Consider the following 19,523-nt stretch of genomic DNA (forward strand, 5'->3'; position numbering starts at 1 on the left):
TACACTTTTTTTAAGGCAAAATTTAAAGAATAACTGATTAAATTTTCTTTAAATACTTTTTGTAAAATATTATATATGAAACCAGATATTGTTTACAGAAAGACAATTTGTAGAGTGATTAGGTTTTTTTGATGCTAAGGACGTGATAAATGAGCAATGCCCTCGCTGGGATTCGAACCTGGACCTCTCGAATACGCGCTGAGAGTGCTACCATTACACCACGAAGGATGCAGTGAGAAGTTAGAAAATACCTTATATACTCCACCTTTTAAAGGCCGACTGGAGATTAGGAGACCCAACTACCAAATCCTGGTGGTGAAGAATCATCATCCATTCCCCCCTTTTTTAGTTCGGACGACACTGTAGAACATTAGGTTGTTTGTGGAGGAGACACATCAAAAATGAGCAAAGCCTTAGCCGGGACTCGAACCTTGGACCTCTCGAATATACGCCGAATGCACTACATTACACCACGAAGGCATGCAGAAAGGAGGGAGAAAATACCTTATAACTTTAAGGAGGAAAGTATTGTTTTAAAATGAATATCGCACAATAATTTCCGTCTTAAATTGTCTTTCTGAAAAATACTTTTTGTAATATTCATTCTATAGTTCATCTAAAGCAATATTTCTATACATAAATTTGATATTCTTAAAGTTATGTTACCTAAATGTATTTATAAGCAGTCAGTTAAAACACAATATAGCAACTGCACAAGATCTACGTAAAAATCCATTTCTATCGTCTATTTCCATATATTCTATTATTCGTTTCTGTCTATTCTATGATCAGATAAAATAAGAGTTATAATTATCCTCTTTAATATTTGAACGGGTAAAATATGTCAACATGGCATATGCGAACAAGTAAAATTATCTCATTACTGTAAGCGATGTTGAATGTGAAACTTCCTTTAAAAAGGCGGCAAAACATATGACAGTTTTAGATTTAGTTTAGTTTATTTGATTACGGCAAAGTAAGAAAGTGTTATCTTACTAATGAAAGTATGTCTTCGTGGAGAACTTCCCAAGGGAAATTGGCTGGTATTGAACCACAGAAGGAAAATCATCAAAGCGTCCATACAGTCAACCTGTTTGCCAGAACTTGAGTCCGGGTCGAACTACCAGTGTTCAACGATATTACCGCTCGACCATTGGCTAGCCCATATCTATTTAGGAAAATGTGACTTTACGTGCTATGTTAAATTTTTAAATCTATGTGACATGAAATTATTTAGCCGATGCAATGTAATAGCAAATTCTTTAATGATTCGATTCTTGTAGTTTTCTACGAAACTGGGTTTTCTGATGGCCGACTGGATAAGACCACAAAATCTGGTCCTTCGATACGGATTCAAATCATGGCATACAGCCTGGCTACATAGGAACTTTTTAGGATTTCTCTCTGTGAAATACAATTATGAGCCAAGTTTCCTTTCAGAATCTTCCATGAAAGCATTCCACTTCTTAGTCAGATGATTCAAGAATGTTTCATCGTTTTCAATTAAAACAAACAAGCTTTTAAGGAAGTACGACGTAAAGTATACATTAATCATTTATTTTTTCCAAAATATTCTTATTAAAAATCTATTTAACAATGATTATTTTGTTTATATATCCTAGTAAATTATGAATATTTTTTTAGTTTTTTGTTATCTCTGTTTCTGAGTATTATAAAAATTCAAGCATTTAGAATTTAGCACAAAAATAAAATCTTTCCGTAGTAATAAATATAACGTTTGCAGTCGAAATTATGTAAGAAAAATACAATATATATATATATATATATTTTTACAGCAACAATATGCTTTGGCTTATTTGACTAATGTAAAGCATTCTAGGGCTATCTGCCTAAAAGGAGGATACCTTCATTGGAGGACTTTTTAAGAATTCAGAATTAGTATTCCATTATTTCAATGCCAAGACGTCTCCTGAAATCTTTGTAATAAATATTAAAATTTTAAAGCCTTAAATCATAGTAAATACAGTTTCTGAAACTTATTATATTCATACAACTGCTTTGCAGTTAAAGAACACTTTCTATTTTGAAATTTCTTGCTGTAGGACTAATGTAAAAGTTAAATTTCGTAAATTAGTGTATATAGATAAAATGATTTATATAGCATCTAGATATAATACGAAATTTTTTTGGATTGAAAAGGTGACGATCGATTTAGAATCAACAAGTTAAAAAATAATCGAACATAATATCCATTTGGAAATACATTCCATATAATTTTCGAAGTTAAGATGTCCAACAAATCATGTAATGCTGTCGTGCTGGTACATTTATAAAGACTTACCCTTTTTTGCCTTGCATTCCCTGGTGGTGCAAGTAGTAGCAGGTCCAATTAGTAAACTGAAAGATCTATGATTCGAATTTCAGTCTTTAAGAGAGGAGAATATATGGAATTAACAGCACGTCCAGCTGAATAAGTTTGAAGATTCATGATTGTGTTCAAGGCCTCATCAATATGCCGAACAGTTAAGACCTCTGAATCTGAATACTGGTAGTTCGGCTTGGTTTGAATTCGATCTCAGGTGAACGGACTGACTGCATGGTTGGTTTTCGTGGTTTTCTTCATGTGTAATATGCTAGCTTTCTTCAGAATATCCTCCACGAAGGCATCTCTCCTCTTAGATAAGATAGTCTTCATAACTTTCCTGTATTTGAAAAACCAAACCGGCCATGACTGTGAGCCTGCCGAGTGAGTTGTTAAGTTTACCTGTTTCATGGTTTTAAGCACCTAATGGATTCTGTATATTATTATTATCAATGAATTCCTCTCAGGAAGTTATCCAAAAATGTATCAACAGCATAGATTTTTTTGAAGATATTTTTCTTTCTGAGAAAAGTACTCAGTAAAAGTACGGATTTAGAATTTGAAATTTTTATCATATTCGGTTAGTAGATTAATTGATATAATGTTATTAATGTGAATACTTAGTTATCTATGCTTTCATTGGAAACCATTTAAGGACATATTATAAAGGAAAAATTAATTTTGTTCTTTTTTTAAGTTCCTCTATGCATTATAATATTAACAAATAAAGCAATATTTGTATTATTGCTGCCTTACAAGTACTTATACAATAAAATAAGCACTGTAACACAGCAACAACGGTTAAATGCTTTCTTACATAACAACCCCAATTAAAACTACTAACTAAAAACAGCAAATGAATTTCCCAAAATGTAGACTTTTCTAGTATGTTGTAAAGTAAGCTTTAAAATATTTTGGAAGAGCTAGTCAGGAATTACGTGAAAGGAAGTGACACCAGTTTTCATTTTTACAAACTTTCGTATAATGTATCAATTTTTTTAAGCCATTTTAACCAGTAATTACAACTTAATATTGTTTAAAATTAAAAATAATGAATGGAGGCATTCACAGTGCTTGAACACAGCATATTTAAAACAGTACAAGACTTTGCTAGGAACCTGTGTTAGGAGGAAGCAACTGATTGAAAGCATGTGTTCAAATTATCACATCTGCCATTTATGTTGTGAGAAAAGGTACGCCTTTTGTATGCATATGTTTAAAAACTTGTTTTTCCATTCCGTAAGTAAAGCAGTCCCCCAGGGGTGTAATTACTCTTTTGCGAAAAATCTGAGCTACTGCAGTTCTTCAAAACCGTGAACTGAATGTACCTATGATGACTTTACTGAATGATCAAAGCCATCCGTTATTGTGAACCATTTTAAGCTTTCCTTTAGAAATAGAGAAGGTTACATGTACAGGTTTTTTACACATCTACAGCTATTCTTTTTTAATCACTGTCATTTAACATAAATGTAAAATCAATCAATATTTAGTCATTTCTTCGCGTAGCATGTAAAAAAAAAAAAAAAAAAAAAAAGTTCTCTTAAATTTCCCTCAAATGTTCATGGTTGAAGTTGCTATGTGTATTTCCTTAATTTAAGCTATGGAAGTTATCCCTCTCAGCGTTATGCCCAGAAAATTCCGTACAGAAGGTTGCCTTCCACATTCATTATTCATTATGAAACTGTATTTGATATGTTAATCAAGTTAAAATATCATTGCAACTGTCTAGACAACATTCAGTATAAGACTGATAATATTTTAGAGGAAATTTATATGCATTTTAAATAATAAATAATACAGATCATTCTTCTTTATTATGTGTCATTTGCCAACGACAACTTCACCATTTGCCAACAATATATATCCAAAAACAATAAAATAAACTAAACAAACATTAAAAACAACTTTCGTGCTTTTTTCTTATTAGTATTTAGTTTTTATTATTTAATTACTGCTATTTTTTTAATTCAAATTTGTAACTCCTAGAAAAGTTGCGGGTTACATTTCGGAAACTCAGATGTTACGCTGTATAGTATTTTAATAATTTATGTAACAAAATATGGAAATTTTAACTCAACTCTTCGTTGCTGCTTGAAGTTTCATTGCGTTGAACAAAGTAATATATATTACGTAAAGCATGAGCACACAAGAAAATCAAACTTATTAAAATTTTTTTCTAATAAAAATCACATTCATATCAATGTACATTGGACAATTTAAAATGCATTAGAACAAAACTTCAGCAAACCAGTATAAGCAACGAGTATTGTTCCAAAAAGAATAATTAAGTCGCTATTATTATATTTACTATTAAATTAGTTTCCGTTTTATAAACCCCTATCAAGAATACGCTTATTATAACTTATTAAAATAGACTATTGATTTTCTAATTTTTATCTGACTTATTGCTAAGTAATGTTATTCTTTATATGCAATTGCATGTAATTCAGGTTAACTGAATGCAGTACTATTCGGTTTGCGCGAATTAATTGAAAGTTTTTAACTTGCCGGTTTTATGCATCTACATAATCATAAGTAAATTTATTTAAATAATACAAATATTTTGAAATGCTATTTTTTAATTGAATTCACAAGCATTTTACATATTTCTGAGCATTTAGTTTGAAATCTAAAGGATAGTTAATGAAAATGTTATCTGTTTAAACGTAGTATTGGGAAATTTTTACACACTGCTTATTTATTCAGTGAAGAATGTTCGCGTCAGTTTGTCGTATGTCTAAACGCTTTCTTGGCGATAAAACGTAGAGATCTAAAACGAAGAAGTGCAACCCTCTTAAACTCTACTGAGAGTTGTCATTTAGAGATATCTAGGGTTCCAGAAATATGGGGGGGGGCGGGAGAAATCTGCACAGCCGCTTTAAGGCGGTCATAATGCTTTCGAGGTCTTCACCATTGACCACCTAGAACCGTCAGTAATGCTTTTGAACACTTTTCCAGTGACCGCCTAAACCCGGTCATAACGCTCAGGGTTAAGCAAGTTTCCTTTTCATTTTAGAATTTTTGGATTCATTTAAAGATTTCTGTTATTTTTAAAACACTAAATGCATTTAGAATGTATAGAAAAAGCCACTAATTTTATTTCTTTAGTAATATGAACATTCAGAAGAAATATGAAATATATATGGTAAGGGCTAGTTACAGAGCCAGTACAGAAGAATTTTTAGAATTTAGTGACACACCAAGCAACAAAATCTAGAAATGGCAAAACTTTTAGAATTTTGGGCAGGCACAGGAAACAAAATTTAGAAAGGCATTAAACAGCAGAATTTAGGATCCACAGAGACTGCATCAGGTGGGAAAATACCCAGCGCCAGCTCTGTGTATGAAGCATTCAGACATATTAGATGAATCATTTACATTGTCAGTTTCCAATTTCTTTACTAATAAAAATATTTCTCTCTATGCCTGTCCTTGCGATAAGATTAGAAGCATTTTTGATATTTTTCATGCCTATGTCTAGTAAAAAGTAGAGAAAATACAGGTAAGATAAACGTGTTAAGAAAAAGATTCTAGTATCCGAAGTAAAACATTATAGTATTATGTTTTCTTAAGTTTTCATTGTTCTTCCAGACCTTCTCCAAAAAGTAAGAATTAAAAAAAAAAAAAAAAAAAATTTACCGCTGGCACGGAGCTCATACATAGTACTTTTTCATCATCTCTGGTAAAAAACATAGCTGCTGTGCTGGGAGAAAACTGCTTTATTTGCTTCAAAGCAGCATCCAAAGCCTATAAATACAATTTAGAATATTATGTTTAATAAACATAAAAACAGGAATTTTAATACTTATAAGAATTTTCATTAATACACAGGAATAATTATGAATATTTATATAACAATACTTAGTATATGAAATTTAAATGCGAAAAGACTGATAAAATTAAATTAAAAAATCATATTCATACACAGTTAAAAATAGCACTTTTACAGAAATTCCTTTTACTACATTCAGTTTTGAAGAAGAGGAAATTATGCACTAAAATTTGCTATCCTTTATTCTAGACATCAACATAATTTGTCTGCAATTAAAATACTTCCTTGATTATTAAAAGAGTTAATTCAGTGGTAATGCATCTATCTATAATACATTGCTTTCCAGCTTTTATGAAGCATGGATTAAACAAGTCATCTGAACTAGTTCATTATAAGTAAAAATAATTTAAAATATAACTATGACTAAAGAATATAGTAAAAAAAAAATCTGAAAGGTTTCAGATTTTAAATTACGTCCAAAGGGACTTTTTTATACATTTTGTGTGTTACCTTTATTTATTAAATATCATGTTATTCGCACTTAAACCATAAAATTCCGTTCAAGAGCAGTAATGTAAAATAACTTTAAATTGAACATATGTTTAGAATTTCTACTATGCAGTCTCATGCGCTGGAGATAAAAATGTTTTTTCTGTACAATGTTGCCATTTCTCACTTTGATATCCTTGAATTTGTTAATAAAAAATCTGATGTGTACACCACATGACTTCCTTGTACGGAATATTAAATTATACGCATTTTTCTTGCATTTCATTTAAACTTATTGGATTGAATTAAGTCTACTTCGTCGACAGTGCAAAAACCACAATAGAATAAATGCATTCTTTAAAATTCACTCTAGTATTTGTTTACCATAGCGACGCTCTAGCGCTAGATTCACTTAAAAATTATTACTGTAGCTAAATTTGTATTACTGTTAGTTTGCGCGCAGTGCTCCAGTACAAATTTTAAATTTTCGGAAAATACAGTTAGGTTTTTTCTTTATAAAACAAATTCTTATACATTATTAAGTAAAATAAATCAAGAAAGATAATCATCTATGTATACAGATGACACACTGAATATTTCATATATGTATGACAAAAACAATTTGACTTATTAAAACTCGAAAATCAGCTAAATTCTCACTTTTTGTGTTGCGCAAAACTGATGACTCCCCTTCAGTATTATATTTCATTCACATTATAACTCATAATGCACAAAATTTATATCATTTAAAGAATAGAATTATCTAATCGTCGCCACATGTTCTATTCAAATACTATAATAAAGCTAGTAAAGCTAGAATGATGTATAAAAGAAATTAAGCAAAAAAAAAAAAAAAAAGAGAGAAACAGTTTTTCACAGATGATTAAGTATTTCTCATTTAATTAATTCAGTTCTCACTTCGCGAGAAGGCAAAAATACATAAAAACTCAAAATATCTACATTAAAAATTATGAAGTAAATCTCGAACACTTATTTTCTCGAAAAAATTCCAGAAAGAATTAAGCATGATTTAATTGGCAATAATAAATGAATGCGTTATCTTTGTTGTGCGAAGCTAAGTTTCTCTAGATTGGCAGCAAATCCACTAGTCTCCTGTTTCAAATGTAAACATCATGGCCGCCATTAAAAAAAGGCTTAGCGGCAATTAAACAACTTTAAAATTGCTGATAATTCTAAAAATATTGCACAAAGATTTACTAAAGGCATAAAATCTTTAACCAGAAGATAAAAACAACATAATTCAATCATTTTTAAAGCAAAAAATGTACAATTTACAAACATATAAGAGTAAAGAAACTGAGATCACTGAGCCGGGTAACAGAGTGGATATATATATAAATATATTTATATACGTTTGGTGCGGCCGATTGCAACCAAAATACGAGGTGCACATCTACTTGTTATAGTAGTCCTATATACAAAATTTCAACGTTCTGAGGCTACTCATTTTTGAGTTATGCGAGATACGTACGTACATACGTTCGTACAGACGCCACGGAAAATTCTCTTCAGAATTAATTTTAAAGCAGTTTTATAATTTTTTTGAAGGAAAAGAGTATTTTATTCTGTCCTTACGTACAGATATCATGCAAAAACATCATTAAATTGCATTCGATAGCGGTCAAAATGGATATTTTCGTTGAAATATGCTGCCTGAAACTTTTCACGATTACAATACTTCCTTTTTACTTCGTACAAGGAAGTAAAAATTCATTAAAGTTTTACAAATTATGAAATTGATAATAAAACAAATTCCAAATTTAGGCTTTCAGATGCCCATATTCGCAGTAGGATTACGTCATTCAAAATTTAATGGCTCTAGGTACCGTTGTTTTACCACAATACGAGAAACATACATACATTTATGCAGATGCTTCATAATTTAATTTCCTTAAATACAATGCAGAGCGATAATATTTGGTGGCAACAGTTTTAAAAATGATACAGCCATTTATAGTGTTTTGACGCGAAACGAATACAACAGTCCCTCAGGGACAAAGCCCCTTTGGACTAAAAAAATTATTTCAGATCAATTTTTAGCCCATAAGCTGTTACAGATGAAAGGTACCTCCTCCAAAGTTTTTCTGTTTTCTTAAGAGGCAACTTAGTTTTTCTTTAGTTATTTGTTACTGAATCAGAGTCTGTGCCCTTACACCCAAGGACTAAACATTATTTAAGACACTCTGATTGTCCTTAACCATAGAATGTAGATGGACAGCATGCCCATTGCTTGTTGGTCCAGTGGCCAAAAATTATTGTAACAATATTTAATTTAGAATGCTAAATTACCAGCGACCTATGGATACCTTGTGTTATGCCATTTTTTGCTATCATATTATGGTCCATCGACCACAGATTCAGTGATATAATGACAAGGTGAATAATTGTCTTCTGTTGGATACTGTGCTTTGTATAATGTATAAGTAGAGATGCTAGTGGGAGTTCAAAGTTTCCAATTGTCGAGTCTGCTCCATTTAAGGAATTTTTTTAATTCTGACATTTTTTATTTCCCATTGAGGAGAAATCTACAACACAGCAAGTACGAAGCCTGTACTTGCTCTGCCATGCTACAGAAAAATAAAACAATCTTCAATTTTCTAGCTTATGAAAACATAAAATGGTTTTTCAACCCAACTTCAGCTCTCCATTTTGGTGGTCTTTGGGAGGCTGAGGTGAGATCTCTAAATTTCATAAAGGGAAAAAAAAAAAGAGTGAGAGTTTTGGAATGTTTACAGAAATAGATATTTTTATAATTGAAAATAACTTTTTCCAAAAATTTAATTCTTAAAGTTATAATTGAGCATTTGAAGTGTCTGGAGACACAATTTATGTCAGTCACTTACTAATAAGTACCTCCTCAAAGAATTTCCCAATTTCAAGTGTATAGTTTTTCAAAAATTTTTTTAAATGAATTTTAGCTGGAGATTAGGATAAAACACTTTTTAAAATGGCCACTAACATACCTCTAACATTTTGTATTACATATTTATGTAAACCAGAATTTTCAATATTAACATTCAAAATACTGAAAATGGAATTTTACATGATTAAGCCAAAAACACTGAAGAAGCTCTATGTATTGTAATATCAAATATTCATCCAAGATTTAAATATTTATGTAAAAGTTAATAAGTACACTAAGCTAATTAATATGAATAATTGTCTTTGTCTTTAATACATGTTAAAATTACATTATACTATATATGTATATCAAAGAACTGTATTTGAGGATTAAAAGAATTTTTTTTTTAAATTTGTACTTTTATTTCGTGAACATATTTTCTAGGATAAACAGGATCACTTAGTGGAAAGGTTTGAGAAGCCTTGGTCTAGAATACACCTTTTCTATCATATAAACACTATAAAGAACATGCTACATCTTAGAAGCAAAATGTTTTATGAACTAATAATAGTCTTCACGTCTTAGTAACCTTATAAAATTACTAATTTAAAACTATAAAACATTTTTGGTAATTAATATAAATTCATTCTTTAAAATAATTTTTAAAACATCTATTTTCCCATTTATGCATTTTATGTGCTTAGAACAAGTACAAAAGTCAAGTTCAGGTTCCAAAATGTCAAGGTATTAAAAAAAGTCAGAGTTAGGTTAAAATTGTAAAAAAGAGAAATATGTTTACTAAAATAATTTATCAAAAGTATTAGATAGAAGATTAGATTTGTTTTTTCCATGGGGGAGGTAAAATATTCTCATTTTCTGAGCTTTCTTTAGCAGAGTTTTGATTTTTATGGTTTACTTTTTGTTTGACATGATAAAAATTTTCTTGACTATGTTTTATTTTAATACGCTATGACAATGAGGTATCAGCAGTTCTGTCACATGTACTTAATACAGGCAATATCCTTGGTTCTTGGCTGAACTAAACAGTTTTCGTGCAGTATAATATCACTCCTACTGCGATACCGAAGGGCGCGGGTTCGAATCCTGGAAATGTCATGGATGTTTGTAAATGTATAATGTCTGTATGGCACGCAGGCATAATATGCGGCGAGCCAGAAGTCCTCTTAAGAAATTGGTGGTAGGGGAAGAGTGGTGGGGAGCCCTCAGACTCATCCCCCCAGGGTGCTCTCCTTTAAAATTGAGTGTGGAAATGAGCAAAATCTTAATGTCACCTGTATGGTGATCAAGGGTTTGCCGTGATGATTTCGTGGGCTTCTTCAAACAAGTGAGATAAGTCACACAACAGAATAGAATAATAGAATTTTTTACAGTTCCTGGATCACATTGAGAAATGCTATATTATACAGCAGCTGTTATACTATGAAAGATTGATACACTTATCTTTTTTGCTTTTATATACACATAAAATTTAATAAACATTTAAAATTGAAACAAAAATTTACCTTGGCATTAGAGCCAGCTTTAAATTCATGAACAATGAATGGCACATCTTTGGCATCACCTTGGAACATTTGTTTTGCTTCTTCTGTGATCTAGATATATAACTCAATAAGTTTTTATTACTTTATATTTAATAAAAATGAAACATAATTAACACATAATGTTGCATTTGTGCTTACAGTATGGACAATAGCAGCCTTATTTGCACGATCTAAATCATCTAACTGCTTTTTGAGATTCTTTAAATTCGTTCGCATTTCATCTTTTTTCCAATAGGATATACTTGACTGAGAAATTTCCTATAACATACAACCAAATCAACAATTCTATATATATGTAACCTTTGAATGATAATTTTCATTAAGAAAATATATAGTGCTGAATGAAAGAATAAATTAGATCATACCTCTGTTAATTCCACTACTTTTTTCACAATTTCCTTTTCACTGATTTTTCGATTTTTATCATTAATTAGATTTTTTATATTTTCAACTTCATTTTGAAGTAATTCAGATCTTTTAATTGCCTAAGAAATGGAAATACATTCAGAAGAATTTAAATAAATAAAATAAAAGTGGTATATAAATAAATAAAAGTTTATAGTAAAAAGTTTAAAAAAATTAAATATCATGAGAAGTACAAGCAAAAATTTACTTTGGAAGCTTCAGGTCCAGTAAGAGCAACAATACGACGGATACCTTTCGCAATAGCTTCTTCTGAAGATATAACAAAATCTCCTACATGCCCTGATCTTTTCAAATGGCTAAAAGAAACCCATTAGTATTTAAAAAATTTTATTGACAAAATAAGAGAGTCTGGATTCAAAAACCTAAGATTTATAAATAAATTTACTAAAACTGGAAGAAGAGGAGAAAAAAGTTACTAGCAAAAGTCTCACACAAATATGTTCACCTCAAAATCTTTAGGGATGTGAACGACAAATTTGATAGATTTATACATCTTTCGATGTTCATCAAACAAATTTTTTTCTTCTTTTTTAAAATTAAGAAGCAATTGATGAAAGACAATTTCATAAAGATATTCTCAATATACATCAGTGAATAAGTAATGCAATGAAAAAAAAAAAAAAAAAAAGAGAATATCAGCGCTATTTTGCTTGGGAAGGGTTTGTTGTCATGAAGGACCTTCTAGGAGTGAACAATCATTCCCACAAATAGACATTTTATCATAACTAGAACAAAATTATCAGTGTTTGGAGTATACACTTAAAAAAATTTCCCCCCCCTTTTTTATCTTTGATAACAATTATTACAGTTCTCAATCCTCCCGTAAAATTGTTTTTACAAATTAGGTTTCAACAAGTAAGAACACCATATTATTTAAGAACTGTTAAATAGAATTAATTTTCAGTTAATTATGCAATGTAATATTATATTAGGAAACACAGTTTATGGTATTAATCGGACAATAATTTTTTTCAAATATTATATATATAAATAAAAAAAATCCTTTCTAAACCTAATTTTTATCTTAATTATGAAAGCAAATTTACACAAAAGTGATTTTTATTTTGGAGCATTATGAATACAGCATAAAATTCTAATGAGGAAATTTAACGGTTATTACATTCTAGGAAACTTATTTGACTATATCAAGTAAAAATTTCACAAAACTGGTAATATTTATCTATCAAATATTTTCAGTATATTAAAAAAAATTGCTTTTCCACCTTCTGGAGATAATTCTTTTATGTCCTCTTCCATCCCAACATTATCAGTTGCAAACTGATAATGTATTTCTAAGTACAAAACAAAGGTTCAGAAACTTGTTTACTTACACTAAAGAGCAAAAACATTATGACCATTAACTCAATAATGCACTGCACAACCTCTGGCTGGCAAAACAGCTGCAACTCGTCTTGGCATGGATGGTAGTGACTGCAGACAGGTTGTACCAAATGTCTAAGCAGCAATCATGCAAACAAGATATTCGAACCTAGTGGTGTCTCAGCTCTGAGCTGCCACTCCATAGCATAAAAAATGTGCTCTATCGGGTTAAGATCTGGCAAGTTAGGCGTCCAGGACATTAACTGGAATTCATCCTTATGCTCCTTGAACTACTCCAACATAATTCCAGCCTTGTGACATTGTCCACCAGTTGGGAAGACAGATGCTATGTAAGGGTGCAACTGATCTGCAGTAATGTTCAGATAGCCTGCAGCTTTCGTTGTCTCTACCACAACTAAGTACTCCAGAGCCACCCATTAGAGCAAACCATTACACTCCCATCTGTAGCCTGTGCATGACCTGTTGTACAGGGAAGGAGCAACTGTTCTCTTGGAAAATGGTGTACCCTGACATGACGATCAACATGATTCATCTGACCAGGAAACTGTCTTCCACTTATCCATGGTTCACTGTCGATGTTCCCGGGCCTAAATGATGGTTGGTCAACAGGGCACACGAGTGGGACGCCTGTTGCCCCGTCCCATATCCAATAGAGTCTGCTGAACTGTGTGTTTCAAAACACTTGCACTTCAATCTGCAATGTATTGGACTGTCAGCTGAGCCACTGATTTTGCTGTACCATGCAGGACTATCTCCAACATCCTTATTTTTTGATGATGTACTAAAACCTTGGTGATGACAGCTGATTTCACCATCATTTATCCACTTAACATAAATAATAACAACAGGAGATTATGAACAACTTATCAGTTGTAAAGTTTCAGAGATAGAGTCTTCAAGCCATTACAATTTGCCCTATAGCAAATTTGCATAGATCAGCAGACTTTCCCATCACTCACATAAGTAAGTGCAAGAATGATTCCTTATCTTCTCCAGCAGCAGTTAAATTCCATTCCTACTTAATTATGTGCCCTCCACATCATCCAGATGAATTCATTGAAAAATGTGGGGATGTTCATTATGTTTTGGCTCATCAATGCATAACTTTTTTATACTACAGTCAAAAGTCTTTAATCTGGACTCGTCGGGACTTCGGCGATTCTGGATTATTGGTTTCTCCGGATTATAAATCATCAGTTTAAACCTCGTAAGATGGCATGCAGTAATTATAAAATTAAAAATACGAAACCGTAATTTATGAAGTAAAGAGCAATTTTGATCTAAAGGGTATCAAAATTTACACACACACAAAAAAGCTTTATATTTATTTGTTTACTTTATTAAACATTTCTTTCAACGCGTGCAAGCGTAAAGCATACGTTACTCATAGTTGAAATTAGAAAATTGCAACCAGAAAACTATTTGATGTGTATTCGTGATATTTATAACGACGAGGAATTTGATTTAAATCATATCAAAGACAGAGTACATCGAGATGAAATATTACATTTAGTAAGGAATTATAAGCCGAATAAAATAAAACATCTGCCATGAAGATAAGGATAATGCTGACAGATCAACTTCCAGTTGATTGCGCGCCATGTCGTTCCCCCTCCCCGCAGAGCAGCGTGAAATTGATAAACATATTTCGGAATGATTAGAGAATCAAAGGATATGCCTTTATCCATTTTTTGCAGCAATTCCACTTTTTGTTTGATGGACATCGAAACATGCTTTAGCTTTGTAAATCCTTTGGTAGCTCTAGAATCGGAAATTCTTTTTGACATAATCGAAAGTTCAAGCTTACTTTTATAAAATTGCTCTAACAGTCTGCAAAAAATAATAAGCCGGATCCAATTAGAAGATTAAGGAACAATGCAATCTGCAACATTAACTGAAATAGATAATTTTAGCTTAGCTTATACCGTCCGTTATATATTAAACGCGCATGCGTAAATGCATAATGCCACGCAAGCACAGAAAGTTTGTAGCTTTGAGGTCCGGATTATAGATCATTCTCGATTAAGGACGTCCAGATTGAAGACGTTTGACTGTATATGATTCGCTTATTCAGTCTTTGACACCTTCAAAATTTAGCCACTATGTATTTTTCTTATCTCTACAAAGAAATTAAATAATCTACCTTCACATATGCTGGAAAGTAAGGAGAATGAAAATTCAAATTTTCACATAAAATTTTCATGCCTAATTTAAAAACCTCCAAGTTTGAAGTATAAAAATGAAAAATAATTTATAAACTATCAAATTTTATTGATATTAGCAAATACAATAATTTAATTTTTTGACAGGGTTCTGTAAAAGAATTCGTATACTGTTTCCAATATCAAAGTTAAGGATTTTTAAAGAATCTGATGTGTCTGCCTGATGTACTCTGCAAAATATAGTAAAACTTCAAATATAAAGTATATAGGACAATAACAGAAGTTTTTTTGTAAATGATATCTAAGTAACAAAACAAACATGTAAAAACCAGAAATTACACTAATTTTTCTTCTTATTTATCCACAGGTAATTGTAAAACTTTACTTCTATTTATTAATAAGAAATGAAATGACACACGGTAAAAGAGTTTAATAAACATTAGTTATCTGAAATGTAACTAAAATTGTCGAGTAATATTTAAATTTCAATTCATTTTAGAAGGAAGTAATTAAGTAAGAACAGATTTAGAAACTTACGTCCCACCACAAAATTCCACAGATGTAGCAGTGCCTCCAGGTCCTGATGGATCAGATAAAAGTTCATCAACAGGAATGCCAATAGAAACAACACGCACAGGGTCAGGATACACCTAAGAAAACAAATGAAATCATTGAATTTAAAATGTCAAGGAATTGTCAATAGAATAAACAGAAAAATTGCAATTAATAATCTATATTAGTTTTTCTGAACCAGGTTTCATAACAGATGGTGTGTTTGGGGAGAAGGTGGAAGGGCATTAACTAGACTACTCATAGGAAAACGAAATCCCATTTTGGCTTACAAAATTGATAAACATTTATTAAATTGACATTACAATTCAGGAAAACCACACTGAGATGAATTTAATACAAGTGAGCTAAGCTTTATTACACATTCTTTTCAGGAAAGGTAAGGCAAAAAATCATTTGGTTTTAGAAAGCACTGTATTGCATAGGCTATTTTTTACCACCATCAAGTAACATAGGAACTTGTCATAAAGCTTTTAAAATTCACATAGATATGTCAGAAAAATCAGTTAGGAGGGAGGTTAACTGATATTACTCTGCAGAAAAATATTCTTTGATTATCATATATTTACTGCAAAATATAAATTATGATTATAACTTTTATACATGGATTTTGGAAGCTGAAAATTATTTGAATCCTTTCACCATGTATGTTAGTACATTCAAGAGCATATCTGAATTTGTGTAACATTTTTCTTCATCAATGGATATACTGTTTTGATTACCAGCTAAAAAAAAGGTAACATATGTCATTCGGATGTATCATTTATGGTATATATTTCTTAGTTTGAATTCTTAGAAGCAAAGTTTCCATATAAAGTATGATACAAAAGAAAAATCTTGTACAGTCATAAGTGGAGAACTTTTTACAGTGTCTTCCAAGAAATATTACATATTCAGTCTAATGTAAAACGACTTCATTTATTTTTCATGATCCATTTTGCCCACTCTCAAAATGATACCCTGCTGCTTCATAAATGAAAATAATATTAAGCAATGTATTATTGGATTTTATATAATTCTCAAAAATAATAATAATAGAAAGTTAAATGAACTCACTTTCATTATCACCGAATAAAAATGAAGAAATATGACTAAGTATTTTATCACAATATCTTTCAAAGTATCTACCACTAGTTGTAACAGTAACACATCCTCAGTTTCAATATCTAAAGTTAGTTTTATGTGCTTGCAACAAAATAGTGTCTTGTATTTATTATCAGCTGAATGAAAAAATGTTGGTCAACTACAATATTCATAAAAATGAAAAATTTAGTTACTTTAGTATTTAACTGATATTTAAGTACACAAATAATCATGGTTTTGTATCGTATATGACCCTTAAACAACAAAATGGTTAAGCATGGGAGAACTTCCCCCCCCCCCCATAGACACAGTTTTTACATTTCTGTTTATTTCAACTAAAAGAACATGTAAATATTGCAGAAGGATTATGCACTCAAAGAAGTATTCTGAACAGCAGAAATAATACGAAGATTTTCCGACTTCCAGTCATGTTGAAAACACATAGCTATATTTATTTATAATAATTTATTATTATTATTATTATTATTTTTTTTTATTTGAAGTAACTTATGTCAGTAAATTTGGACATGAAACTAAACAGATTAAAAAAGTTCCTAAAATTAAAAGAATAAAATATATAAATTAAGTGATCTTTAAGTACATAATTTGCTTTGATATTTCAATTATATAATACTTTTTTACATTTTTATAAAACTATTTTTCCTTTTCTAATTCACAGTCAACAGATATGACTAATGCTATGCACACGAAGTATAAACTAAAATTCAATATGTATAACACTCAACTTCAGTGGCTAAGACAGCTGATTTAAATGGGATGGAAAAATGTCTTTTAGGACAAAAGCAATCACAAACGATATTTTATTGAATAACAGCATTTTAAATTGTAATTTATTAATGAAAATGTGTGATACTGATAAATATATTCAGCAGCATTTTGAATTGCACCACCCAGTTAAAAAGCTTTCACTTTTGTTATAAACATTTTAACAGTATATAATGTATCAGATTTTAAGAAAGTTTTCCGCCACTACAAATATCGTCGGTAAAAACAGTTCATGTTGGCATATTTAATCATATTTTGTCAAACTGATTTTTGCAATCTGAAAGAAAGAGACTTGCTTTAGAATAGCGTGAAGTTTATAAAAAAATATCGTTATCATTAAGTTCAAGATGTCTGAAATGGAACTATCGTGCTACCAGTTAGAACCATCATTTATTTTCACTTTTGTTGCAAAACGTCAGCTACAGAATATTACCAAATCATTCGTACAGCTTTAGGTACTAATGTTGTATCATATGACACTGTGAAGGTTTGGTACCAAAAGTTCAAAAACAAAGACTTTCAAGAAGCAGAGCGCTCTGGTCTGGCCTATTGATGTTGATGAGGCCCACCTACGAGAACTTATGGAAGACTATCAGTATGCAACCACTCGAGAGCTTATTGAGGAGTTACAAGATAGTGCTATGTTCATTACCCATGCTATGCATCACATAAACTTGATATACAAGTTCAATCGCTGGGTGCTGCATGAGCTGACTCAAGCAGATAAGGACAGACGTGCTCGGGCCTCCACTAATCTGCACGAATATCAATACAAGGGCAAAATTCTGTACCGGATCATAACTTGTGATGAAAAGTGGATTGATTTCAACAACATAGACTGAAAAGCGGGTTGGTCAGCAATGTCACAAAGCACAATTTGACCAACAAAAAGATTATGTTTTGTATCTAGTGGGATTGCCGTGGTATTATCCACAAAGAGTATCTGGAAAAAGGTAAAACTCTCAACAGTAAGGTGTACAGTGAGATGCTAGTCTGTGTTGACTTTGCTATTAAGCAAAACACCAAACTGACTTCCGGTGCAAAAGCTTGATTCTGTACGAACTCGAATGGGATCTTTTGCCACAACCTACATATAGCCTGACATCACTCCTTCAGACTTTTACTTTTTTCACATCTGTAGCTACATCTTACTGGTGCTATCATCCATTTTGCATAGGACGGCCAAAATGAGGTTGACCTATTTTTGGACTTGCGGCCACCAAGTTTCTGGGCTTAAGGGTTTGAAAAACTACTGAAACGTTGGCAGAAAATCATAGATTTGAGTAGTGATTGATTACCTGTATTAAAGGCACTGCTTTTATGTATTCTTTTTTCTAACTTTATTAAGAATGTATTTTTTGGCAGAAAACTTACGTTACAATCAGATAGATTAATCACTTAAAAGTCTTCTATTTCATTAATGTATATAAATAATTTTATTAGATATGTACAGTTATTATTAAGAATACTTCATATTATTAGTCATGATTATCTTTTCATATATAAAAAAATTAGACAGCACATGTCTTTATCTAAATTTTTTGATAAAAAACAGATTTTTATAAATTTCACATGCCATGCTTAGCAGCGTAAAATGCTTGAGAACACAACATTTAACACTCCAAGGTTGGCTCAGAGGAGACTTTTATTTTCTCTATGCAAGAAATGAGAAGGTTAATTTAGCTTTGATTCTACTCCATACAAAAAGGCTCACCTCTCCAAATACAGCCCTAAGACCATGAATAGCTTTGGCATATGGTAAAGGAGCATCTTTAGCATGCACTTCTTCGTTTTTACTAATAACTTCATTTGCAACTAATTCAGCCTCTTTTACTTGACTTACAGACATTGCTCCCTATAAAAATATAAATAATAATGAACATAAAAATATACAATATAATATAATAAAACAAGCTAGCTGCATCTACCACTTTAAAAGCAAAATCTGTTCATTATATTTGACATATATTTAAAGACCAAACACATTTTCAAAAAATTTAGATGACCTTCCAGTTCTTTCAAAACATATAAAATTAAAAAATAAGCACAGGGCTTTCAGCTATCCTGAAAAATATTATAATTACTATCAGTATTAATAAATTTAAAATAAAGAAGAATATAGTTTGATACACGAGAATCTTAA

General features: G+C 31.0%; 1 protein-coding gene across 1 annotated transcript in view; it reads right to left on the bottom strand.

The window, feature by feature from the left end:
• Positions 1–19,523, bottom strand: part of AlaRS (alanine--tRNA ligase, cytoplasmic) — a 122,297-nt gene that overhangs the window by 11,878 nt on the left and 90,896 nt on the right. The window contains exons 16-22 of the mRNA XM_035376779.2: positions 19,095–19,235; positions 15,479–15,591; positions 11,626–11,734; positions 11,378–11,497; positions 11,151–11,270; positions 10,974–11,063; positions 5,966–6,073 (exon numbers count right to left, since the gene is read on the bottom strand). Of these exons, the coding sequence (XP_035232670.2) occupies positions 5,966–6,073; positions 10,974–11,063; positions 11,151–11,270; positions 11,378–11,497; positions 11,626–11,734; positions 15,479–15,591; positions 19,095–19,235 (801 nt within the window). The remainder of the gene's footprint in view (positions 1–5,965; positions 6,074–10,973; positions 11,064–11,150; positions 11,271–11,377; positions 11,498–11,625; positions 11,735–15,478; positions 15,592–19,094; positions 19,236–19,523) is intronic.

Source organism: Stegodyphus dumicola, chromosome 7, assembly GCF_044657685.1.
Source record: "Stegodyphus dumicola isolate Sdum_Otavi_A_Nest chromosome 7, ASM4465768v1".
NCBI lineage: Eukaryota > Metazoa > Arthropoda > Arachnida > Araneae > Eresidae > Stegodyphus > Stegodyphus dumicola.